The sequence below is a fragment of the Eublepharis macularius genome, chromosome 11 (assembly GCF_028583425.1).
Source record: "Eublepharis macularius isolate TG4126 chromosome 11, MPM_Emac_v1.0, whole genome shotgun sequence".
Lineage (NCBI taxonomy): Eukaryota > Metazoa > Chordata > Lepidosauria > Squamata > Eublepharidae > Eublepharis > Eublepharis macularius.
The window spans coordinates 23,013,042-23,039,531 of record NC_072800.1 but is presented as its reverse complement, the minus strand read 5'-3'; the positions used below and the strand labels follow the sequence as shown (position 1 = coordinate 23,039,531).

At 41.8% G+C, this 26,490-nt stretch overlaps 1 protein-coding gene across 1 annotated transcript in view; it reads right to left on the bottom strand.

The window, feature by feature from the left end:
* GLI3 (GLI family zinc finger 3) overlaps positions 1-26,490 on the bottom strand; it is a 306,111-nt gene that overhangs the window by 93,976 nt on the left and 185,645 nt on the right. The window contains exon 5 of the mRNA XM_054991390.1: positions 4,523-4,728. Coding sequence (XP_054847365.1) covers positions 4,523-4,728 — 206 coding nt within the window. The remainder of the gene's footprint in view (positions 1-4,522; positions 4,729-26,490) is intronic.

Genomic DNA, 26,490 nt, shown 5'->3' with positions numbered 1-26,490 from the left:
CTCCCCTCATTCCACTCAAAGATGATGTCAGAAATGGATGCCTCCCTCTTCTCACCACTCTGAAGTTTCTGAGGTGTGGACTGAGTTTTGTTCCGTTTGTTTTCTGGAAGTGGGAGGAGGAGGTGCTGGGGTGCATTTGCACCCCAGGGGAGCAAGAGGTGCCTCTACACAGAGGTGGGTTGGCAATTCAACAGGTCTTTGGGGGTTTCTTTTTCTATTTTTGAACATCCACATGGCCTTGTCTCCTAACTGTCCACTTTTGGGGTTTCCCTCTGCTTGGTTGTGATCTTTTTGGAAAGATCAGATTCTGTAAGTCCACCTTGAATCTCATCCTGAAATGCAGACTGTCAATCATGTCAGTAAAGGCAGAATCTTTGCATACCATGTGGACACGAAGGCTTGCATTTTGGAAGGTCCCACCCACCTGTGCTGATGCCATGTCCCTTGCTTGACATAGCCCACAGTGCCCAGGAAGTGGTAGCTGACTGTAGTGCAGAAATGATCTGCTACTACTGTGTGGCCCTCTTACACCCCCAGCTCATTTTAAAAGTAAAGCTGGCTCTTTTCATTGCAGAGATGTTGTACCCTCTTTGAGGCTTTTTTTTAATGGAAGGGAGGAATTTAGAGAGCTCAGAGGATCATACCAACAGATCGTTACCATGCTGTCACGATCCAGCAGTCACAGATAGTAATGTCTGGAGTGGAAGAGGGGCAGGCTGGGGCAAGGGAAGGTCTAGGAAAACTGGCCATTGAGGGGAAGGAGTCAAGCCAGGATGCTGGGCAAAGGGTCTCCGCCTGTGCTGACTGCAGCTGCTTCTGCCTTGAAGGATGTGTTTCTGGAAACTTCATGCCACTCAGTCCAAAGGGGGAAGATGTGAAAATTATTTTGGACGCTTGAATTAATCTAGGACACTTCTGTGCATCTCTCCTTCCTCTGTCTTTTTTTAAAAGCTTGTTTGTCTTGGTTTAAGGCAAAACCTTTCCCTCCTTATAGATGAGGTTCAGATTCGCTCAGGTTTGTTAGTGGGCTACTGCTGCTTTTGAAGAAAAATGAAATGAGAATGAATTCTTGAAATGGTTTTGCCTGTGTGACTACTTTATAGCTCACAACCAGATGTGTGGATTCTAGAGATAGGCACGAACAGCAATATGAACTAAAAAAAAAAGCCATGAACAGTCCAATCAGCTGTTCGCGAACAACCTGTTCATGAGGCCCCATTCTAAATGAACAGGTGGTCGTTGCAAGCCTCGTTCGTTGCTGTTTGTTGCTGTTCGTCAAGCCAGACAAAACATGTTCGTGAACAGGTCATGTTCGTCAATGTTCATTGTTCGTTATTCGTGGATGGCAATGAACACCATGTTCGGGGTTTTTTTTCTGGCAGACAGCTGAAGCCCTTTCTTCCTCCATGAGCACCGTGGTCCTGATCTGAATCAAACACTGCATGTATGGGAATTTAGGACCTGCAACTCATTTGGTATCTGAAGAAGTGAGCTGCAACTCACGAAAGCTCATACCCTACCACGAATGTTGTTAGTCTTATAGGTGCTACTGGACTCTTGCTCTTTTCTACTGCAACTCATTTGTGACTGTTACATGGGACGGGGACCTCAGATCCAGCCTGTGTACTCTGTAATGTGTAAATCTGCTGTCAAGCTGCTTGCCTCTATCTTTTCTATGGCACAAGAATGATTCTTGAAAAACAAGTAAAATGAGGTGGTTCAGAATTGTGAACAAACTTAAAGTAAAGCTATGAAGATCTAAGCAAGCTTGCATATATGTATTGCACATGTTTTCTGAGCGTAATTGGAATTGTCTTGGTTGAAAATTAAAAATATTTGAAGTACTAAGGTGGCTTCTGACATAATCAGAAGTGATGTGCAAGTGGTCTCAGACTGTTTGTACTTCTATTGTAAAGGTGGAGAACTTGCATGAGGTAGAGTATGCACAAACTGTATGTGGCTGAAGCACACTCAAGTCTCCTGCATGAATTCCCCTTTAGACATTATAATGGGTGTGCAAAAAAGTAGAAGGCCAACATCGACATCCTTTTTGGGTAGCTCCAGTTATGGCCGAAGTAGGTATTAGTGGTCCCATTTAGTCATGCCTTTTGGAGCAGCTGCCATCCCTAAAATCATAACAGTTATATGAACAGCAGCTTTTGGGAAGTGCCAATACCTCCCATACCCAAAACTCTGTCCACCACAACCAGAAGTTGATCTGAGGTATTGCGTGGCCAATTGAGCAGTCTGCTGTCTATTTAGAGTCTCCTGTACACTGTAAAATCTTGGGCAAGTTTGTTTTTTTAAAGATAACTATCTCTGTCTCACCTATAGAGAAAATATTGGTGATAAGGGCTACAGGAGCTATCCTAGAAGCAAAGAATCAACGAAAAGGATTCCAAATATTCCCTAAACATTATTTTAATGTAGAAATTAGGATTTGACTCATTTAGTATTGTAATCCCAGAGGTCGTTTTCTGGTTTGTGTGCCTTGTGCCAAAAGAGATATAATGTTATAGTTAACTCAGATGTATACATATTCATATTTAAGAGAGACAAGGAAAGAGGTTCTGGATCTACCTTTCTAAAGATCCACTGTATAACATCTATAATTATTGCAACTGGTATCCAAAAATGCTTTTACAACAATTACCTAAAACTTCTTAGTATAACATTTAGGGTATTAACAAATGTTTTAGGCTACTGCTGAACTTTATCACTGTTACAAATGCCCTGCAAATGTAATATAACCTCTGATTGACAACAGGTCATTAAAATTTATTCTCATAAGAACAAGCACCCATAAGTAATGGATTATCTGTAAAGGTATATATTCTTATATGTGAGGATTAATTAGATAACGGTATTATCCATTTGAGCAGAGAGTACAGCTCATTTTTCAAATTCAGCTAAGGGCAGATTGTCTCTGTTTTGTAAATCTGCTATTTTCCTGTATGGTGGAAGGGTTTTGCCCTTAATTAAAATATTATTTTAATTGTCTTCCATAAGCATCAGCTAGCTAATTTGACCTCACAGCTCAATTTAACAGCAAATACAGTTTTGAATGCTCAAACTGCTATTTACTGTGCAGTTAACGGGGCCCAGGTTATACCTAATTTGTATAAAATTGCCACTAAAGCCAATATTTGTTTTCCTTCCTTTGTAACAACTGTATGTGTTTAGTTGCTATGATGGTATTACGTAATTAGCAGATTCACATATTGCTGTCTATTTAGAGTTGCCCCCCCTCTCCCTGCAAACCTGAGTTACATTCTCACTAAACTCAAGACAGATATGCTATTATTTGATTTCGTGAACAGTTCAATAAACATCCAGATCTCGTTTCTATGCACTTATGCGTAACCGCAACCAGGAAGCCAAATGGATGGCGTAGCAGAATGATGAAAAAGGAAAAACTAATATTTTCTTGTATGTGGAAAGGTAGATAGTATATTTTAATTTTATCTTAAAGTCTTCAGCATGTTTTTGTTATTTCATTGGATAACTTGATATAAGCTCTGATTGACAACAAGCTAAGTATGTTGAAAATTTGCTTATTAAGTTGAATAAATATTTTTGTACCCACTAGTTTTGCCCTTTCCATCATTTTATGTATGTCTAACACCATTCATAAGACCCAATTCACAAGTTAATATCTAGCATTGGGATTCACATACATAAAATGGACGAGAAAACACTTCTGCTTTAAAACAACGGCACTGGTGTATATGGAACTTAGCAGTGCCTAATTTTAGCAGGATCCTGGCTGTTTGCAGTCTTAAGGGAACAATATTCAAGGGGTTGGATCCAATGGTTCTCTTCCACCATCAGGAATCTTCTGTTGGAAAAAGACTCAAGGAGAAGGAACTTCTTCCAACAGAGAAAATCTTTCTCCAATGGAAAGATTTCATCATCTGATGGTGTCTTTCTCCAGTGGAAGATTCTTCACTTAGCAAAATGGGATCAGTAGATCCAACCCACACCTCTTATTTGACTCCAAAGAAATTCTTCTGTTTAAATCATTTCCGCAAAATATCAGGGGATGTCAAACGTTAAATCTTTTCAAATGAGTAAAATATAGCTACAGTGTCCCAAATTGTCAAGGAGCTATACAGGAAATTAAAAGAGAAATTCTCTCAATTAAAAAGCAGACTTTGGCAACATGCCATAAAATTACTTGCACCGATTTGTGTTGCTAACTTCAGGAATTTCTAATCTAGATTGCTGTAAGCAAGATGAAACTCATCATTATGTTCTGATCCACAAATGGAAGGTGCTAGAAGCAATAAATACTCTTCAATTTTTACAATATTTTTTAATAAGATGGTGCCTTTAGTTGATGTTTCAATGAAATGTACAAATTACCAGCTACGGGCTGATGAAGTATTGAAACATTTATGACATAATAAATGTGTGACAAATCAGCTGCAGCTGATTGGAAGGAAGTGAAGAGACACGGTGACAAGATTAATAGAACAGTTGCCAAAAATGACAGCAAACAGGAAACCAATCTGAAACTCACCATCTGTAGGGCTGAGTCCACGAGCTGCTGAGATCATAGACAGGGACGGGCTGCTGTGCAGGGATCGAATGTAGTCCATGTAAGGGTTAATATACGGGTGAGGCGGGCTGAAGGGAGACTCTGATGCTGCAGCAGGATTCCTATGCGGGGAAATTCTGATGAATGGCAAGTCCGAGTACGTTGGGCTACTTGATAGAGCAGAAGGCCTAAATTATAAAGAGAATTAAACAAAAAATGTATTTTGCTATCTATCTTCCTTTAGAGTTAGCTGCCATCTACAGTAATGAGTAAGAAAGAAAAATACATATTGAAGCAACTTTTAAAAAAAAAATCCTTGAAGCTACAAGTTGCTCTATTTTCATTGCATGTACCAAAAGGAAGAGGAAAGGTTTTTTTCTCCCACAGAGAGAACAAATGTCATCAACTCTTCAACTTAGTATCTGTTAAAAATATGTCTTATTCAGCATCTCTTCAAGACACCAGCAACCCACCAAAATATAAAAGATATGCGTTCTGTACAGTACATATTAATTACTGCTATTAACAGATAATTCAAATAGTCAAATATAAGGGTATGCGCACTGGGCTTCCGATTCAGGAAAAATGCCCGAATCGGACCTGATCTGTAAATATTCAGGATTTCCTGAATCAAAGGTTCCCAAAGCAATTCAGGTTGCTTCGGGAAGCTTCAGGGCCGTTCCTGGGCTTCAGCCCAGGGGGCTAAGTGGGGGTGGGGTGGGGGCTGGGACAAAGCTTCCCCCTCACTTCGGTATGCTTCAAATCTTTATGGAGCATACCGAAGTGATTTAAACACCCGAATCCAAAGCGGCTTGCCGCTTCGGGTTTCAGGTTGTTATGAATCTTTTCGGGGGCACACCCCTAGTCAGATTCAACAACAATATAGTGTTTCAGAACATTTACATCATACAATTTTTTCATACATTATCTCAGTAACTATTACAACAGCCCAGATTAGCTTCTGATTTGAATGAGGGACTTTAGATCCTAAGCTTACCAAGCCATGCCAACTCTGAATGCCTAACATGAAAACATGTAAAGACAGAGCTAAAAACAACATTTGCAACAAATTAGTGATTGAACAGATTTAATGGTTCTGTGGAGTAATGAAGCATGCTTCTTAAAAGTATAAATATAACATGTTATGATTCTGCACAAAGATTACAAGTTAATGTATTGTCGAAGGCTTTCACGGCCGGAGAACGATGGTTGTTGTGGGTTTTCCGGGCTGTATTGCCGTGGTCTTGGCATTGTAGTTCCTAATGTTTCGCCAGCAGCTGTGGCTGGCATCTTCAGAGGTGTAGCACCAAAAGACAGTGACACTGAGAGATCTCTGAAGATGCCAGCCACAGCTGCTGGCGAAACGTTAGGAACTACAATGCCAAGACCACGGCAATACAGCCCGGAAAACCCACAACAAACATTACAAGTTAAATTCAAAACAGCCTATCACATTGGTTTATTCAACTACATCCCAGCAAGTATGAACATTATTATTGAATTCCCCTCAAACCACAAGTTTTAAAAAAAACAGGACATAATAATTAATTTAAAACATTTATAAGACTGCCTTTCTCTTGACTAAGTCAGGACATAAAACAGCACTCTAGACAAGGGAACTTTCTTTAAATGGGAAAATTTATGATACATGCATAAGTAGATCTTAGGCATACTTTCAGTGAGATCCTTGTTCTTCATGGCCATCAACCAACTCCTTATGACGGATTTGATTCCTATTTTCTGTGTGCCACTTTAGGGCCTAGGCAAGAAACCAAAGATCTGGGATTTATCCTCAGGGCGGGATGAGTGGTATATGAGACTCCTGGCTCCAGTGGCTTTCAGGTGCCATTGCAAGAGAGGAAAGGGGGCTGCCTAAAATCCAGAATGCCTCCATTTGCCCAAAAGTTCTGAATGTCGTTCTGACTGTGTAGATCACCCCCCATGAGAGCTGTATGGCTCCTGTTACTGCCCACAATGTCTGCCTTCTCTAGCCTAATCTGAATTGCTAGCCCCCAAAAGGAAAGACTTTGCTCAGTCAAAGGGAGCAGAGATGGTTTTACATGCCCCCTTTGGAGAGCAACCCCACTCGTCATTGTTTTTGGCTGGAATCCTCTCCATTGAGAAACTTTATGAACACTTTCTGCAGGTTTTCTAAAAAATCATTATTTCTTCATATAGTATGCAAAATTTGACAGTCCATAATTTGGTGCTTCAAAACAATAAATAACAACAAATAGGCTTGGGGTCTATGAAGCAGCAGGGGAGGAACCATTTCCAAATCCCACTCCTCCAAATCTCCCCTTTCAGGATTCAACAAGCTCCCAGGGTGTTGAGCAGGTTAATTTCCCCTCTCCCCCTTTCCCCTTAATTGACACTCACATTCTGAGCTTCTGGAGCATTGCCTGTCCTCACTGGGCCCCATAATTTGTCAGCAGACAGCCTGCATTTGTTACCATAATGGAAGCCAGTCATTTTATGAACATGAGAAGAGTTCTGCTGGATCAGACCAGTGGTCCACTGACTCCAGCATCCTGTCTCACGGAGTGGCCAACCAGTTGCTCTAGAAGGCCAACAACAGGGCATAGAAGCTGAGGCCTTCCCCTGATGTTGCCTCCCGGCACTGGCATTCAGAGGCTTACTGCTTCTAAACGTGGAGGTTTCCCCGAGTTACTTTACTATCAGAGGCAGACTGCTCCTCCACATCATCCCCCTCCCTTCAATTGACAGTCACTCACTCATCATTTTCATCCCTCACCAAGATAGTGTTTAAGGGTTTTCTGTCCTTTAGGTTGATCTTAAAAAGTCGTGTCTTTTTCAGCATACATGGAGGGATTTCTCAAGTAGACACGAGATTTCGAGTTTGCCTTTGGGTGGCCTGCCTTTGCTGCTTTCATCATCCGCATGGGGCGGGGGGGGGGGGGCACAGCGAGTTCACTATTCTGGAAGCACAGAAAAATCACGGGGGGGGGGGGTTAATTTGGAGATTCCCCCCCCCCATCTCCTGTTCCAGGCTTCTATAAGCACTCAGGTCTTTAAGCAGGCTGATTTCGCTTCCCTTCCTTTTTCCTTTAACATTTTCAGCCCTCACACCACATCCCCTCAGTTGCTTCACACCGTCATATTTTTGGGATTACCGGAGGATCCCCAGTTCCCTTTGTCTGGGCTGCCCTGGTTGTGTTGCTTTCATCTTCTGCACAGAATCCAATCGGTTTAGTATTAGTTGCTTAGCACGGATACTGAGCTTTCAATGTTTAAAAGTATTTTTCAAAAAATATCTGCGCTGGTTTAATTTGTATAAAGATGCCTGGGGGAGGGAGGAAGGAGGAGCATTAGCTTTTCTGGCTCTTAGGCAGGGGGAAGAAGAAGCTGTGAGGGGGGTAAAGCAAGGGTGGCAGCTGTGCCCCCCCCCCAATCTACCTACGCAAGGCCTGTGCCTAACATGATTATTTAGCTGGGCTTATCTGTGCACATCCCTAGTCAACCACAGTTCTGTCACTTGCCAGGGACTGAAGCTGGGACCATAACCCACTTGAAACATGCTTTACAATTCACTCTATCAGAGGCCACAAGGTCAGGGACTGGAAGCAGAAGTATCAGCCTGACGTGAAGCAAGCAGATAGCATTGCTTTGCTGACCAAAAACAGGCAAATGCTAAGTTTATAGCATTTATACAAGGCCTAACCAATACAGGGGATTCACATACCCTGTCAATCATAGAGATTCATATTGTATACCTCTGTTCCCTTCTGTGTCACAAGAAGGTTCTAAGTACATCCACCAAGACCAAGTCCCAGCCTCAGATCTCAGATTCCCTGATAGACGGATTAAAAAAAAGGTAAAGGTAGTCCCCTGTGCAAGGACCGAGTCATTACTGACCCATGGGGGATGTCGTATCATGACATTTTCTTAGCAGACTTTTTACAGGGTGGTTTGCCATTGCTTTCCCCAGTCATCTACACTTTACCCCCAGGAAACTGGGTACTCATTTTACTGACCTCGGAAGGATGGAAGGCTGAGTCAACCTTGAGCCGGCTACCTGAACCCAGCTTCCACCAGGATTGAACTCAGGTCGTGAGTAGAGCTTGGGCTGCAGTACTGCAGCTTACCACTCTGCACCACGGGGCGCTACAGATAAACGCTGGCAATTGAAAGAGCAGTTGCACACCAAGAGTACAATGCAATGAAGCTGGACAGTAAGTGAAATATTTTAGTTCTTTCTTAGACTTCCTTGCTCTTCCTTGTAACTGCTCCTGTTCAATTAGAAACAAATTACACCCAGCAGACCTCGAGTTTGCCAAGCATCGTGACAGATTTGGAGGATGCTTTATTTGAATAGGCCATATCACAATCAGCTGGCAATGGATCAAAGATCCTCTATGTGTTTGTTTTTCAGTGTGGCAAACCAAAGCATTGTAGAGATAGATCAAGAATCCGTTAATTAACCATAACACTACTGTCAAGTGAGAAGAAGCATTATTTCTGAGCAACAAACTGTGAAACTATAACAAAATAAGAGAGAGGCCAGGTGTTGTCGGCAAAAGAGTTCTGAGGAACATTTCAAGCCCTCTGTTAATATAAAAAGGAAATAGCCAGCCTGGCAAAGGCCCTTTGTCCCCACACTTCAGCGGCCTGATACTTTGAGATGACAACAATATTTGCAGCCATCAACACCGCAAGGCTGTGCAAGAAAATGGTTCTCGTCAGGAAAGGCTGCACCGCAGGCCCAGCCAACCTGCTCCTTCTTTGGCAAAGGCAGTAATTAAGCTTGTCATGAATGTGCAGTGGCCCAACAGCCTGACCTCAACTAAATGATTTCTGGCCCTGTTTTCTTCTATTAATTTAGCACAGGCACAGTGAAGTCACAGGTAGCAGAGAGAACCACAGAGGGCAGCAAATTGCTTTGATGTTGTAACTTTTAATCATTTTTTAACACAATCCAAGGCTTACAATCCAATAATATATACGGACTGTGAGGTGAGATGAACGTTCCGCTTTCAAATGATGAACATGTAACTCTGAACCAAGTCACAAAACCTAAACATTTGCATATTAACTTACTCATTTAGCTCCCCTGATCCAGCAGAACCATGATCTTCTGGCAGTATTTTAAAAGGTTGTCACAAACACAAAAAACTTTGTGCATTCTCTACATCTGCCAATGTGAAACCTAGCGATCTGCCACACAATAACACCCTAAGCAACTTAGCTTTCAGAAAATCATCCCACACAACTGGGAAGGGCTGAGTCTTAATGAAGATTCCAAATAGACGGTTGGGTGGGCAGAGCTGCCAGTTTTCTGCAATACATTTCGATGTCCTGTTTCTCTCCCATTGCTAAAACTCAACAATCTTGTCGAAGGCTTTCATGGCCGGAGAACGATGGTTGTTGTGGATTTTCCGGGCTGTATCGCCGTGGTCTTGGCATTGTAGTTCCTGACATTTCACCTCGGAAGATGCCAGTCACAGCTGCTGGCGAAACGTCAGGAACTACAATGCCAAGACCACAGCGATATAGACCGGAAAATCCACAACAACCACTCAACAATCTTATTGTTTGTTTGCTTATAGTCCACCTTTCTCACTGAGACTCAAGGTGGATTACACAGTGTGAGATTATTACAATCAGTATCAAGAACATTTCCATACAGTATCAAGGGCATTTCCATAAACAATGCTATAGGGTACATAAATACAAGTTTACAAAGACATAGCATTAGCAAGGACCCAATACAGAGTTGAAGAAACGCTAAAGCAGAACATAATCAATTCTAGGGCTGACATTAGACAACACGAAGCATAGGTAGTACATATAATATGTAAGGCAACATAGTGGTGAAGACTATGGTCCCTAACTCATTAGCAAAGCATCTGATACCCCTCCTTATAATACAGCCCTCCTATCTGAGTAAAAGGCCTTCTTGAATAATATTTTAATTGCTAGTCCCTTCTAGGATTGTACCATTTGCCAAATGCTGAAATTTTGATTGAATATTGAAAGAAGAATCAACTTAACAAAACAGAAAACATACAGAAATCAATGCAACTTGCATAATTTATGCCGCTTGCGGAGTTTTGATTTGATGGGTGAAAAGGCAGAGTAAAGACCTATCAGGCAGAATATATAAAAGACAAATTGGGATGACTAGAAAGCACTTGTGGTGGGGGTTTTTTTGTTTTTTTAAGTTGGGGGATTTTGGTCCTGTAATGTTCCTAGAAGAGGACTGTTTGCACTCTAAAGAGAAAGTAATATGGAGAATTAAGCCTTATGGGATGGTAACAATGCCTATTGGATGGTACTTCACACTCTTAATAGCAGGCAGAGGGAGGGGTTCAAGTCTGAGAAACAGTGGCTTGCCTAAGGCCACTTGCGAATTTGTGGTGACATGAACGTTGAAAATGATCAGCTCTTGGACACCATATGATACTTGCTCCGAAGGGAGTTCATGGGATCGATATATGTCCCGAGGCAATGGGATGCCCATCACTCCACAGGTTAGGTCTAGAGGAGGACCAGAAACAAGGGAAGGAATAACTATCTTCGATCAGTTTCAGGTGGGTAGCCGTGTTGGGCTGCGTTAGATGAGCAAGGTTCAACTCCAATAGTACCTTAAAGACCAACTCTTGATGCTCTTTAAGGTTCTACTGGACTCAAACCTTGCTTATCCCAGATCAAAGGGCCAGTTGGTACATTCACTAGAACTGAGCAGAAGCTTTTCTGTGGACTATACACACAGGCCATACAGTGAAGATCACGTACCTCAGTGCACATGCCACAGAGGAAGATGTAGTCCATGACATGCTACATATAAAGTGTATTCCACCTACCCAGAGTATCATAAAAACACACAAAACACATATATACCCAAACCTGCAGCCTAAAGCCATCCTGAACATTTTAATATTTATTAACATTTTAAAATATGTTAATAAATAAAAAACAATGACTCCCTGGAGAATGCTGAATACTCAAGTGCATTGAATACATAAATTGACCCAAAGACATGGTACCATTCATACATGCAAACAGGTTTGTTTTATTTATTTAGAAAATGTCTATACCACCTCTCCAGAGAACCTGCTCGAGGTTGCTTACAAAGTAAAACATAAAAACACCAGAAAAATTATTAACAATTAATAAACAATTAAAAAACAGAATTAAAAACCTGACCACAGCATAAAAACACTGAGCAACTTAGGATGAGTCTCATAAGACAGTTCCCAGGCTATAAGCAGACTCTTAAAATGATGTTAAAAGAGCGACCCCTTAATTAAAAGCCTGAATAAAACAACGTATTTTGGGGTTGAGCATAAAAGAAGGGCAGATAGACACCAGGCAAGCTTCAAGGTAAAGGGCATTCCACAGGTGAGGCACCACTGTTGAAAAACCCCTGTCTTTGGTTAATACCCACCTCACTTCTGAAGGCAAGGGCAGAAAGAGCAGGGCATGTGAAGAAGATCTTAGCAGGTGTACTGGACAGTATGGGAGGTGGCAGACCTTTAGGGGCTTAAAAGTAAGAACCAACACTTTGTATTGTGCCTGGCAATAGACAGGTAGCAAGTATTTTCAATCCCCATCTAAGTCTATGTAAACCTATGAAACGCAGACATCTGCAAACAAGATCAGGTGAGTTTGGGCGCATTAAGTTGATTGCTGACAACGGAGTCGCTGAAGTGTTTCCAGGTCTGAAAATGTCACCTTATGTAGCAGGGGTATACAACATACAGCCCTCTTCCACAGCTCTTGGGACTTGTGATTAAATCATGCAAACCTCAGCTTTCCTCTAAAAACATTTTTCTACCCTTCAGGTTTGCAGAAAAAAACCTTGTAAACATGACTTCAGCAAATGGCTAAAAAGAAGCTGAAAAACCAGGAGGCAAATAAAATGAATTCCCACTACTATTATTTATAAAATTAAGGGTTTAGGGAACTATTTTCATTATCTATATGAGCCTGACTCAATTACCTGGACAGAGCAAGAGTGAGAGCTGGCTAGGAGGCACTGCATTCTGATTAGCCTCATGCACCGCCCCCTGTGGTTTAGCAATATACAAACCATGCAAGCTCTTTGCTTATTTAGCTGGGTACAGTGCTCTAATAAATGTTTGTAGTACTCAGAACAGTACGCTGGTGATATGAAAACATTTAGTTTCTCATAAAACTTTGTCAGGAGCCCCCAAGAGCAAGCACAGTGTCAGGATTCAGGGGACTTTGGCAACAAGCCATCAACTCACGGTCTTCCATCTCCTTCTTCCCATTCTTGGGCTTCCGCATCCAGAACAATAAAGGCATTTCCTACCCTCCAACCAGAGCCCTGTCAATTTGATTCATGCCCTCCCCTCCATATCACTCAAACCCAACTCCTCTCCTACTTAGAGCCTACTGACTGCCTCTCAGATAACGTTGCTTCCTTCCCCATCCCACTTGTTCCATGCTTCCCCAGCTCCTTTAACATCCCCCAGTCTCTCCTACACTCCACAACCATGAATTCAGAATGAACATTCATGGTGCCCAGAAGCCTTTAGCCTACTCAGAAAGAGGATTCAGAGTGGCTGACAGATGTCTACCACTTCTGCCACTGAAGTCAGGGCAAAGCTCACCTCTTCCTTTCTCTTTTAACACAGAGATCAGGTCTGGCCCACCAGTCAAAAGTACAACATGCTTAGGCTTGCCATTCCCCCGCCAGGGGCGGGGGATCCCATGCTCCTACCTCCTCCCCCCCGCCCCCACTTACTTGGCCAGCGAGGGGGCACACCCCCTAGGGCGCTTCCCCAGCAGTGTGAGTGCACCCCCTGGACAGCACGGCGTGCCTCCACGCCCTGCCACAGCGCCCCCCGCACCCCACAATGGGTCCATTTCAGGCGTAATCGGGCCTGCGGGGAGGAGGAGCAATTCAGCCCTTTGGGGAGCACGCACACGCTCCCTGGCTGCCCTTTAACCCGTGTGATGGTGTCACTTCCCGGTAGTGACATCATCATGCTGGAGAACTCTGAAGCCAGCGCAGGGTAAGTGCCGGCGTCCCAGTCTCCCGCCGGGGGATTTAAGGGACCTGGCAACCCTAAATATGCAGGAAGATCAGGATTTGTGTGACACTGGTCTTTTCCTATTTCTATGAGTACCTCGAAAGTTTTTTCCATTAACTTTCCCAACTCTGTTAAGCTGGCTTTAATCTAGAAGTTATTACGAAAGATTCTTGGTTTCTCCAGAGCAATGAAGGGGTGAGATTGATAAGAAGTTGGGTTTTGAGTTGTGGTCCAATAGAATTAGCTAATCTCAGAGATGATACCTTGTAAACCAAATACAGAGAATAAAAACATTTTTTTCTTAAACTTGTTTTTGAAGTGTAGCTGATAACAATCTCACCGTATTGCTTTGAGACACAGTAAGATGGAAGCCTCCATGGCTTGCAGAGAAAAGTCTTGCAGGCAATGAAGAAGAAGGGCTTAGGGGGACCACAAAAATAATTAACCAAAATGAGAACCCACAGGGTACTAATGCTTGAGTACCACTGAGCTAGAGCACTGTTAGCAGAAGAGTTGGACCACGTCAGATCAAACGTTTCACAGAGTCTGCTTGCAGGCCCATTACTGCCCAACAACACTACTGCAAACAAGACATTCTTTCCCGCCTTGATTACTTCCATTTAATTTCATCCATCAGAACTATTCAAGGCAGACGATTAATTTTTAGAGAGGGTGAAATGTCAGTAGCCCACAATAATGCTTTTGCAAGGCTCTTTGCTGAAAGCAGTGCGGAAAATTAAAATTCGTGCAAAATGATACAGGTCATCTTTTGGCAGTTGTAGGTCACCATGTACACGTAAAACAAGTTTTGAAACAGCTGCATTAGCTGCCTATTTGCTTCCAGGCTCAATCCAAGCGGCAGGTTCTTGCTGCTAAATACCCTTCACAACTTGGGACTCACGTGCCTGAAGGAATACATGTGCCAGCTTAGATCCTCAGTATTGTTGCTGAGGTTAACTGTGCCATCGGTTTGGCAAGGGCAGCCTTCCTCACTGTATTACACCTTCAATACTGAAGATCAGCCTTATGGAGTGAGTGCAAAGAACATCCTCATTTGCAGTTTTTCACAGAACATATAAAGCAACTCTTTTCCCTTTTCAAGGTGACGTACAGCTTGTCTGATGGACATTATTTATTGAAAGGTAATTGGAATTTTTATAGGAGGTTGTTGACCTAGGTTGAGAGGGGCTGTTTTTAGTCTTTGATCTGTGATAATGTATTTTATTCCACCGCAATTTGTAAGAGGCCTCTAATATAGTGGAGGCATGATATACATTTTTAAATAAATACATGAAACAGAATAGAAACCAAAAGGAGTATCAGCCTACCAAAAAAGGGCACTTTAGAATAGGGGTGAGCAATAACAAAAATAGTTGGTTTTCCCACATCAGAATTTCCGAAGAAGGGGGGGGGGGGAGTCAGAAATAAGCAATTTCCGAAGCGGCAACCCGCTTCAGAAATTGCTTATTGACCGGCTTCGGTATGCTCCGTAAAGATTCGGAGCATACAGAAAAGGCATTTAAACTTCCAGCCCCACTGCTTATTTGACCTGATGGGAGGGGGGAGAAGGGGGATTCCCTCCTCCTCCCACCTGGTGAGGAGGAGGAGGGGATTCCCTCCTCACCCTCCCATTGGGTCAAATAAGCGGTGAGGTAGGAAGTTTAAACCTACACTTTTCTAGCCACTTGCAACTCGCTAGAAAAGCATAGGTTTAAACCTACACCCCCACACACTTGGCCTGCTGCGGGATTCCCTGGCCCCTTCCACAGTGCGTGAAGGGAAGCGGCAGAGTTGTAGGCTTAACCTGCAGCTCTGCTGCCGGGCACTCTGTTCGCCCGCTGCAGAAGGGACCAGGGAATCCCCTGGCCCCTTCTGCAGTGAGCGATGGGAAGTGGTGGTACTAGGCTTAAGTCTGCAGCCCCCCTGCCAGGGTGCTCTGTTCACCAGCTGGCGAAGGGAAGCAGCGGGGCTTAAGCCTGCAGCTCCATCACCGGGCACACTGTTCACCAGCTGTGGGACGGGGCAAGGGAATCCCCTGGTCCCTTCCGGAGTGGGCAAAGGGAAGCAGCGGGGCTAGACTTAAGTCTGCAGTCCCGCCACCGGGCGCTCCATTTGCTCACTGCAGAAGGGGCCAGGGAAACCCCTGGCCCCTTCTGCAGCAGGTAAAAGGAACAGCGGGCTTCTTCACCCGATCACACCAGGATGAGTGAATGACAGCGGCGAGGCATTGTTTCAAACTGAATGCCTTGCTTCTTCACCCAATGCCATCGTATTGGGTGAAGAAGCAAGGTGTTCAATTTGAAACTGAATGCCAGTTTTCTCCAGATGTGGGACAGCTGGAGCACCGAAAGGGCCCTTTCCCTGTTGTGCAAGCAGCACGGAAAGAGCTCTTTAAGTGCCAGCTGGCCCATACGGTGATCTCCCCTGGTGGGCCATTTGAGTTGCCAAAAGGGCTCCTTCCTCTTGTGCGGCAGGGAAAGGGCCCCTTAAGTGCCAGCTGGCCCATGGGAGGATTTCCCCTGCGGGCATCTGAGGTGCCCAAAGGGCTCTTTCCCTGTGGCTTGCATGTTAGGGAAAGGGCCTTTTAAACTCCAGCTGGCTGGCGGGGATCCTCCTCCCCAGGTAAGCTGGAGCCAGTTGGGGTATGAAAGCCCTGAAGCTTCCCAAAGCGACTCCAAATAGCTTCGGGAAGCTTTGATTTGGCATTTCTGAATCGAAGCCAGCATGCTGGATCAGATTCAGAAATCCCAAATCGTTACAAATCCAGTCCAATTTGAGTATTTATCCCGAATTGGAAACCCGAATCTCACACCCCTAATTTAGAGTCTCCATGACTATGTGGCTCTAATACTGAAATAAACATGACTTGAAAATAACTAACTTTGGCTGGACCAAGCATCAAACTACCCTTTGCAATTCGTAGCAAGTTGTGTTTGTTTTCCCTGACTTGACTCTGACTAAGACAACCAGATGTCAAAAGAACAGAGCTAATTTCCTGAGAACGCAGGGCTCCAATTTGGATCACGATCATGGCACAGGGGGAAGGAACTCCCACCCATGCAAAATGGCCGCAAGAGGCATTATGCACCCCTTCAGGGGGCTACAAATCCAGATCTCTACATTTTCTCTTCTGTATTCATTCAAGTCTTGAAATTGCTTGGATAAGAGAGGAGGCTTTAAAAAAAAATATTTTAAAAAAATTATATGCCACCTATCCACCCAAAATAGAGTCCCCAGGGTGGCAAGCAGCAGTTAATTAAAACATGAAAATAACCTTTTTAATGCAAATATAAATACAATAAAAACATATACTCATATATAAACAAACCCACATATAACCAGGAATGAGGTCCAATAAAAGTTTACTCGCTGGGCATATACCAAACAAAATGAAAATGTTTTCAACTGTTGTTAGAAGACAATGCCAGAAGGCGACAGGTGAATCTCTCTGGGGAAAGAATTCCAAAGTTTTAGTGCCCTTCCTCGGGTTGCCATCTGTCTAGCCTCAGATGGTGGGGCACGTGAAGCAGGACCTTCGAAGATGAATGGAGTTGACAGGCTGGTTCATATTGGAGAGGGCAGACCTTACGTTACGCTGATCCCAAGACATATAGGGCTTTAAAGGTCAATACTAGTCCCTTGAATTGGACCCAGAAGCAAACTTGGAGCCAGTGTAGATGGAACAAGACTGGACTGATATGGACCCTACTATCCCCTCCAGTCAACACTCTGGCCACAGCATTCTGTACCAATTGCAGCTTCCAGACAGTCTTCAAGGGCAGCCCCTTATAGATCACACTGCAGTAATCCAATCTGGATCTTACCAGGGCAAGCACCACAGTGGCAAGATCTTTCCTACCCAAGAAGGGCCACAGCTGCTCGCAAGCCAGTGCTTGAGAAACGAGTGCCTTCACAATTGACGTCTGTCTCAGACAAAGTCAGGGACACAAAACTTACAGATCAGACTTCATAATGTACAATTAAACCCTGAATCATGGCACTTCTCATGACTGTGTCACATTATTTTTTTTAAAAACTTACTGGTCGTCTTTGTTCTCTCATTTGTTCCAGGACAATTGCTCTAACATGTTATCCCCTGACTTCCAATGGCCTGAGAACATTCCACTCGTTCTACAACTGAAGCTAAGAAAGGTTTGGTACTATTAGATACCTCAATGGGAAACTGGAAACAGTTTGTACAGCATTCTGACGTCTTTGGGGTGGCATAGAAGAGATGTACATACACACGTGTCTTTCTAATGGGCAGTTTGCACATATTATTCCTTTCCTACAGTATGACTTAAAGGTAAATTATGTAAGGGTTCAACTATTTTTGACACTGCACTTTGAGGAATTGGCACAATTCATGCTAGCACCCCCTTTTGGTGCGTTAAAATTTTTATTTATGTTGTTTGCCATGACTCAACCATTACCACAGTACTGAAAAGCCTCTTTGTTAACCTGACTTTGAAAGCTGCACATTCTTTATATGATAGGATATATGTTGAAATTAGCTCATGTGTGCAATGGCTTTTTATTTTTTTTATCCCCTTGAAGCCCCTTGATGCGTTTAAACAGCCTGTCAAGACTACATTAGTGTGCAGACACATAATACCACCCTCCCCCAAACTGAGAGGGTCAAAGAAATGTCACCAACCTTCTCTCACTTAATGTTTCTAAGCTAAGATAATTTAACAGGCATTTGTTTAACATGTCCTCCTATTTCACTAATGCATTGAGAGAATGAGAAAAAATTCTATCCCAATCCCAACTAGTTTTGGGGAGGCTCTCTAGCCGTAATCTGAATAACTGATGTACTGTATGCAGTCATTAGAGTCTTCAGATCCGAAATTAAACCCAGGGACAAATGATATGGTCTGCATGAATGCTGACTGTAGGTGGATGGTGATTGATTAGAAGAAGGTGGAACTATGGAGCCATACAAACAGTATAAAACATACACTCACACAAAGCCACATATTTAAATGCTAGGGAACCTTTCACCACGGACTTCACAACCATTAGATGTTTCCAAATTAACAACATTTCTCACATCCAAGTCTCTGCATTTTATCTTTTTTATTCTTTCAAATCCTGAAATTGCTTGGATAAGAGCAGAGGCTTTTTTTTATATATATACATACATTTCTAAGAGCAGCCTGAACTTTTAGGGGAAATTGAAGAGGCTTTCTGTCAAATACAGCTAAATCCTGCCTTTCTATATCAAAACCCTTTGCTAGAAAATTACTGTGCAGATGATAAGGCTGAAAGATATAATAAAAAGTGACTCGACTCAATTTACACTGCAATATTGGTATGACTGAATATTTTTCATTCAGGTGACTGATAAAATCGCTAAACTGTATTGGAGATAAATAAAGGAGGCTTCTGTCAAGAATAAACACCATTAATCATGAAGTCTCACCCTCAAGAGTGGCTGTGCTATGCATCTGCACAAATACACCACTGCAAGTGGCATGCAACCACTCGTCCCATTCCTGCTGTTTGGTTAAAGAATGAAAAACCTGCCTCTTTATACATGTGTGGATTTCTGTCCTCTCACAGGCTGGCAATGCCTGCTCCAGACACCAATCTGCAAAAGTGAATATACCGTTTTCATATCAGAGAACTGACTCATTTATGGATCTCATACTGGTATTATTATCCACAGTTGGCTTCACCGTGTATCATGTTCTCTATCCATAGAGAGATGTAGAAGCACAACTCTAAGCAGAATCATTCAAATCTAGATATTTGAATACTGTATGCATGTTATTAATGACTTGTTTACTGCCCATTAATCTGAATATCCTGTTATATTGTCGAAGTTCCTGTTATATTGTCAAAGTAAATATCCTGTTGTCTTCCCCTTCCCCTCTTTTTTTGCACATAGGACAAAATTAATCACAAGCTTATTACTTATTCAGGATAGTTATCTGCAACAGCAAATATGTGGCGTTCACATCCAAAGCTGAAAAACCATGAATGTTCACAGCATGCCTAGATATCCCTCTATTGTAGTGGGTTGGGGAAATAATTTGAAATCATGTAATTTTGTCTAGTTCACATATTTATTATGACTTAAACTGCTTTTTTCTTTTTGGCATTAAACATAAGCTACTATTAGGTTTCACTTTCCCCAGGATTGTTGCCATTAAAAATTGTGTTGGGGACAGGAGACCTACAAAAACATTATGTTAAAGTAGTGTTATGATCCAATGGGAAGCTCTCAAACAAGCCTTCATAATTACTTCCTATTAGTGACGGTCTGCTGATTTCAGAAGGGTTAGCTCAGAGTAATCTGTTTAATGTGGTTTGTTGTATTTTTTTTTATATTATGCTCAAAACCACCCAGCAGATAATTGTGTGAGTGTGGCAGGATGTCACATAAATAAACTCACAAACAATATGAGAATTTCAGTTTAAATCATTTATCCCCAAATTATAAATTTAGGCTTGGATAGCATGCTTTCTTTCCACCTGCACAGCTTTTCCTTGGCTGCGGAGGTAGTTTGGCATGGTTGAATGCACAAAATGCTCTACAACATGGGGCTACCTCCGCAATGTACAAAAAGAGAAATGCAAGTAGTAGAATACAAGACTTCATTCATTCATTTATATTTTTAAATTTTTTTAACAAGGTCTCTATGACATACCTAGGATATACTGTGTCATGGAATTGCATAATGCCAAAGTTAACCTAGTAAAAGCCATTCGAGAAGCACAAGACCCAGACAACAATGACAAACATCAATCTTTCCTTGCATTGTGGGAGTATAATTCAAAGTTTGTACAACAGTTTGCCACCAAGGTCGCTCCTCTGCACCACCTTCTAAAACAGGATGTGAAATTCAAATGGGATGCACAATGTCAAAAGAGTTTTAAGGAGATGGCGTATTCTACTTCCACCAGTTCGGCTCTAGGCCCTTTCGATTCTGCGAAGCAAACAATGGTAACTACAGATGCTTGTGAGTATGGGGTTGGCGGGGTTGGCGCTGTTTTGACTCAGCTGAAAAATGGGAAAGGAAGGACTATTGCATTTGCTTCTTGAGCCCTGACAGACTCAGAAAAATTATATTGTTATTGAGAAGGAGGCTTTGGCAAGTTCTGGGACATTAAGACATTTTAGAACCTACTTGTGGGGTAGAAAATTTATTTTAAGGTCTGACTACAAACTTTTTTATGCCCTATACACTACAGAAGGTTCTCGTAGGGCTACTCCAAGGATTGCTAAATAAGCTGCAAAGCTCATGGACTGACTTTGAAACTGTATCTTTTCTAGGAGCCAAGAATGAAACTGCAGATTGTTTATCTTGTTTGCCTATACCTTGTACTGAGGACAGCATAGAATTTAACAATGATGGAGAAGTTATCATTGGATGGATCACAGCAGCGACTCAAGTGATCTTGACTGCTTCAGAATGGGCAGAATCTATGAGAGAAGACCAAGTACTGAATGAGCTGAAGACTTACATAATTAAGAGCGGGCCTTGCAAGAAGAAGATACCAGAAAATATACAATCATAAAAACATGTACTACTATCCATTAAAGATAAGTGGATTCTGAGAAATTTGTAGTTGTTCCTACAAATTTGCGAGAACATTTGATTTACCTTTCCCATGGATGTCATCTGTGAATGACTCTGACCAAAAGGCAACTATGGCAAGATTTCTGCTGCCAAGGGGTAGTCAAACAAGTTGAGGATGTGGTTAGTAATTGTATAGCCTGTGCCAGTAGTGACAAGTCACAGAAAACCTTTTGTACTCCTTTATCACCAGTGGACCATCCCACCTATCCATGGAAGAAATTAGCCCTAGATATAATGGGACCATTTGAAGATCAGCCCAAAGAGTTGTCACGGTGATGGTGGAAACAGTGATCAAATTCATGTCTTCAGTTTTTCCGAGAGAAGGATTCCCTAAAGAACTTGTGACAGATAACGGAGTACAGCTAATCTTTGCAGAAATGCAAATGTACCTTCACACTAATGGTAAAAAAGGCCATCTCCCAATTCAGACTAGCCTGGAAGATGGGCCCCTACTTTGACACAGCCAATCTGGCCACCAGTATTCATGGCACAGTAACCAACTTTTTATTTTATTTTTACTTTGTACATGCGCGATTGCAACAGCTACTGTTGCAAGCAGGCTTCTGTGGCTGAATGGAAATGTAAAGAAGGAAGGGACCAAGCTTCGGGGAAGAAATGGGAGAAGATTGAGAGGGCTGGGAGGTTTCTTCAGAGGCACTTTAAGCATTCATATGTCAGAAAATGCAAAAAAAATCCACACTGTAAGCCCACAACAAAAGAAAACATAGGAGCAAGTGCGATCCCGGTAAATATGGAGAAGACCTGGTAAACAAACAATACGCACACCATTGGCAAATAATAACATGTGCAATCTTTGGGAAAAGTCACCACAGTTCCGCGGGTGAAACATACCTCTAAGGAAATGGCCATAAAGGAAAAATAGCATGGAAAACAACTGAAATCAGTAGAAATTCTCTTCTCTTCCTCTTCTCTCAAAAATGACTAACACACAAGGCAATTGTCTTGAACTTCAATTGATATTCTCAATGTACTATTTCAACTTCCCTTCTTTAACTTGCCTCCACAGCTTTTCTGTGGAAGAACCATTTACATAATAAAAAGGTAAATGATCAAGGCACAAAACATCTAAGTATATAGAAATGTAAGTATATGAAAGGGGGGGAAAGCTGAAAAACAGACAACACGTGGTGTGAAAAGATTACTGTAATGTGCTCTATAGGGGGCAGCCCTTGGAGACAGGAAAAAAACCTCCAACCATTGTAAAATGCAGCAGTCCTATTATTACAACTATTTTGCAAAAGTTACATGTGTGTTCTGAGGTTCAATTCAAATTTATGGTACATATTTTTAAGGCCCTTCATGGATTGGGAACTACATACTCACAAGGCTAACTGTAGTGTTATGTTCCCATGCAGCAATCATGTTTTTAAGAGCAGGGCCTGCTGGCAATTCTATCCAGCAGGCGAGTGAAAACAGCCATGGCACATGCGTAATGCCTATGAAATGGAATGGTCCTCCTGAATGCCTCAGTAAACAACCACTTTGCTGAGCTTTTCTAAGGTCTGTAAGGCTGAGCTATTTAGGCAGGTTTTCCCATCTGATGACTGAAATTGATGAGGAGATGAATGCATTTCAAAATATTGCGGGTTTGTATTTTAATTATTGCAGTTTGTTGCATTATATAAATCCTATACATTTTAAACTTGTCACTGAAACCCCTCTGTGAGGCAGAACAAAAGTGTTCCAAATAAATAAATAAATAGTACAAAAAAATAAGAGTAATAGCCAGGGGCAGATGGGGGCTCAGTGAAGCCATTTGCAGTAACTGATTCACAGAGATCTCTGCTTCAAGTCAACTGGATTAAAGTCTCCTTACAGTGAGGGAGGGTGGTAGAGGATTCTGTAAATCCCCCTTCAACTGGTTTCTAAAGCAAATGATGGCTCAAGTAATAGTAGTGCCTTATGCACTAATGAGGCTAAAAAATGTACTTAGGTCTTCATGTTTAAAGTACATAACATGCAGTTTGCTTGCTTGGCACAGACCAATAGCAAGCTGGTGCTGTGGCGTAATCATGCAGGCAGGTACCAAATCGACTGGAAGAATCAGGAGACTTGCGGCCCCTGAGGAATGTAATTCATGCGGAAAAGCAGATGCCAGAGTGAGGCTCCGGAACCATGTGGGAAGAAAACAAAACAAACAGCCTGAGAGAGAAAACAAAAGCCTGAGGAATAAGGGCTTTTCCAGCTCTTGAGTATAGTGAAACTTCATTTGGGTGCCCAGGATGAAATCCCCATCAAAGGCAGACCTCTTTGCAGTGAAAGAGCCCAACAAAATGGAGTGCTTAATTTTCAAAAAAAAGCCACAAAAATCCCTGAAGGCATTTTCAAAAAATTAAACTAAAACAAGAAAAAAATCAAAATAAAAGCAAGAAAAAAATCAAAATAAAAGCAAGAAAAAAATTAAAAGCTAGTTTTTTAAAAATAAAATTGGGTGCAAATGAGACTGTTGGAGCTCTGATAACCTAAAAAGAAGCCATTGTTATGCTCAGAAGAAAGCTGAAATCCTGATGATGATTTATGATTTTGCCCTTTTTTCCCTAACCTTCAGAGACCATAGGAAAATGATAAGAGGTGATGAGCTAGAGAACTAGCCACTCCTCACAATACACCACAAGGCCAAAAGTGCATGTTGATACTTTAGCGCAATCCTCATTTCCTTGGGCAAAAGTTTGATGTTATTTAATGTAATTATAGAACACAGAAGGGGCTTTTCAAAAATTAGTATTGGATTTTGCCCCTTTTTGTTTGTGCAGAAGGATTTATGTGAGAGGGGTTGGCCAAAGTGAACTAAAACCAGCCCAATAACGATTCCTCAGGTGATATATTTCAATGATTGACAGCAAACCCAAGAAAAGTTGACCTATAATTGTCAAAGAACTGCCTTTTAAAGGAGGCACATACACTTCAAGGTATCAGCTACACAGAAAATGGCTGGCAAACTCTGTATGCTGGCCTGCTTTGACCCACTGCACCTCATTCTTCTTGTATTAGCTGCCTTCAGCTTTTAAAGATAAAAATAGTGGAATATAAATACTCAAAATAAATAATATGACATACAGTCTCTATGAAGAATTACTCACTCCAGTCTAACTCATTGACTTCAGTGGGATTATAATGAAGTAACCCTGAATACAGTTGTTGCATTAGATAGCTGTAGGAATGTACCCTCTGCATAAAGTTCAACTATGTTCAAATTAATATGTTTGGAAGACAGAACTGTATTCCAGTATTTTAAATTAATACAAGCAGAGGTTCACTGAATCAATCAGATCTCTTCAAGGAATATTGGGGAGGGATTTCTTTTTTGCATCATTAACAAAGTTTAATAAAAGCACCCCCATCTAAATATCCCTGATCTTTATGAAGTAGCATTAGCTAAACTGTGAAAATGCCAAACTAGTTATTATTTCAACAAGTTTGAGCCTCTCAGCTTGCCTTATGTATTTCCACTAGCAGAGAAGACATTCTTTATTCTGGCTAGCTGCCTGCCAAGGTTCTCCGGTTACCCTGCACGCACATAGTCTTCAATGTCTGCTTTGTGATTCTAACATATTTTCAAGCTTTAAAAAAATCCATTCCATTTCAAACAGCTAAAATAAGTCAAGTTCGCAATATTAAGCAACAGCCCTCTGGGACTTCTGTTTTAATTACAATTTTACATGCTGTAACGTGAGCTTGTGAATTAAAAGAAAATAAATGGGAAAGGGTGCCTGTAAATTTCCAAGTCAAATTCATTTCTTGAAATATTAAATGTCTCCCTGAATGTAAACTTGCTACTAAGAGCCCGTGAAGAAGGCAGTCGTTAACAAAATATTGAAAAGTTAATAATTGTCCTTAATAGGGACTAGTTATGTTCATTATTCCATGAGGTTTTCATTTCTGCATTGGCAATCTAAAGCTAACATTCAATTCCATCCTTTAAGATTAGCTATTGTGTTGATTATCAGCAGGCAGTCCATTAAAGTTGTCATTTGGACCAAAAACGCATGTGAAATGTGTTTTAAGGTCACTTGCGACACAACCTTTCAATTTAAGTCTCAGGGTGTATTTTCAGGCAACATAATATCAGCCTGTGTTAGTGGCATGAACTCCCTCAACTGAGAAAGTCTGACAAGCTCCTTTTACCCCAGTCCTTTGAGTTTTGACAGAAATTTCCTCCTCTAGAGTTACCTCAGAGTTACTTCAACACCACCAGATTCCTGACCGTGTTCCCTACTTGAGGTAATGATTACCTGTCTAGTACGCTCAGGTACTATTCTATGACTCCTCTCACCATCTCTAGGCTCTCACCCAAGCTTGCCCAGTACCCACAGTTGTTCAGACCAGAAACATTACTTGAATGTCCAGGGCATGAGAGGCTTAAATACCAGTTTAGATCATTTAAACAACAAAAAAATGGCATTTTTGGTGGTATATGTTACTGCTACTGGGTGTGTGTGTGAGTGAGAGAGGACAAGAACATATGCTCAGCAAGCTGTTTCTATTTTTTTATTTCTTTTTGAGGAAGGTGAATGACTACTAACTAAAACTGTGATGAAAAATGATGAAGGAAAAGGTCGTCTTCAATTTAGAGACTAATACATATGTTGGCATCACTTCTACAAAAACATATCTATCTATTTGACACGGATCATTCCTGTAAAATACAGAAATATCACTAGTGGCCTTCTTTAAAAAAACAGAAGATTGTAAATCTTGGCTCTCTTTGAAGCAGGACTTAACATGTGTGGAAGAGTTGTACTTTGCTTTTTCTTTTTTTTTAAAGAAAGTCTGTCACACTCCACTACCTCACAGGCCACTGCAACAGGTTTGACAGCAGCCTCTATAGAGCCGGCATGCTTCTGGTTCACTGAATGTGAATACCTCAGTCAATATCTGCTCACTTGCTTAATACTGCTGACTGCAGCACAAAGAACACCGGAATTTTGCCCAAGGAGCCGTGGCTCCAAGAGAGCACAATATTCTTTGCAGCAGATAATATACTGGATTCTAAGCGACATCAACATAGAAACAGAATTAGCAGGACATGCTTTAGCCTGCAATCCCATGCAAAATCACTCCAGTCTAAGCCCCCAGAAATCAACTACTTAAAAGGAAGTATCTGATTGCACTGTGTGTTGACTTGGTAAATGAGGGTATTTTATTCAACTGGATCCAGCTTCCCACATCAGACTTTCTGTGCAAATGTAAGTTACAAATCTCATTTTTTTAAAAAAATGTGTTTAAATCTCTTTCAGGACACACACACACAGAAACATCTGGATTGAAAGAGGACTTCCTCACTCTGTCTCCACAGATTCACGTGTATAGATTTGCAACT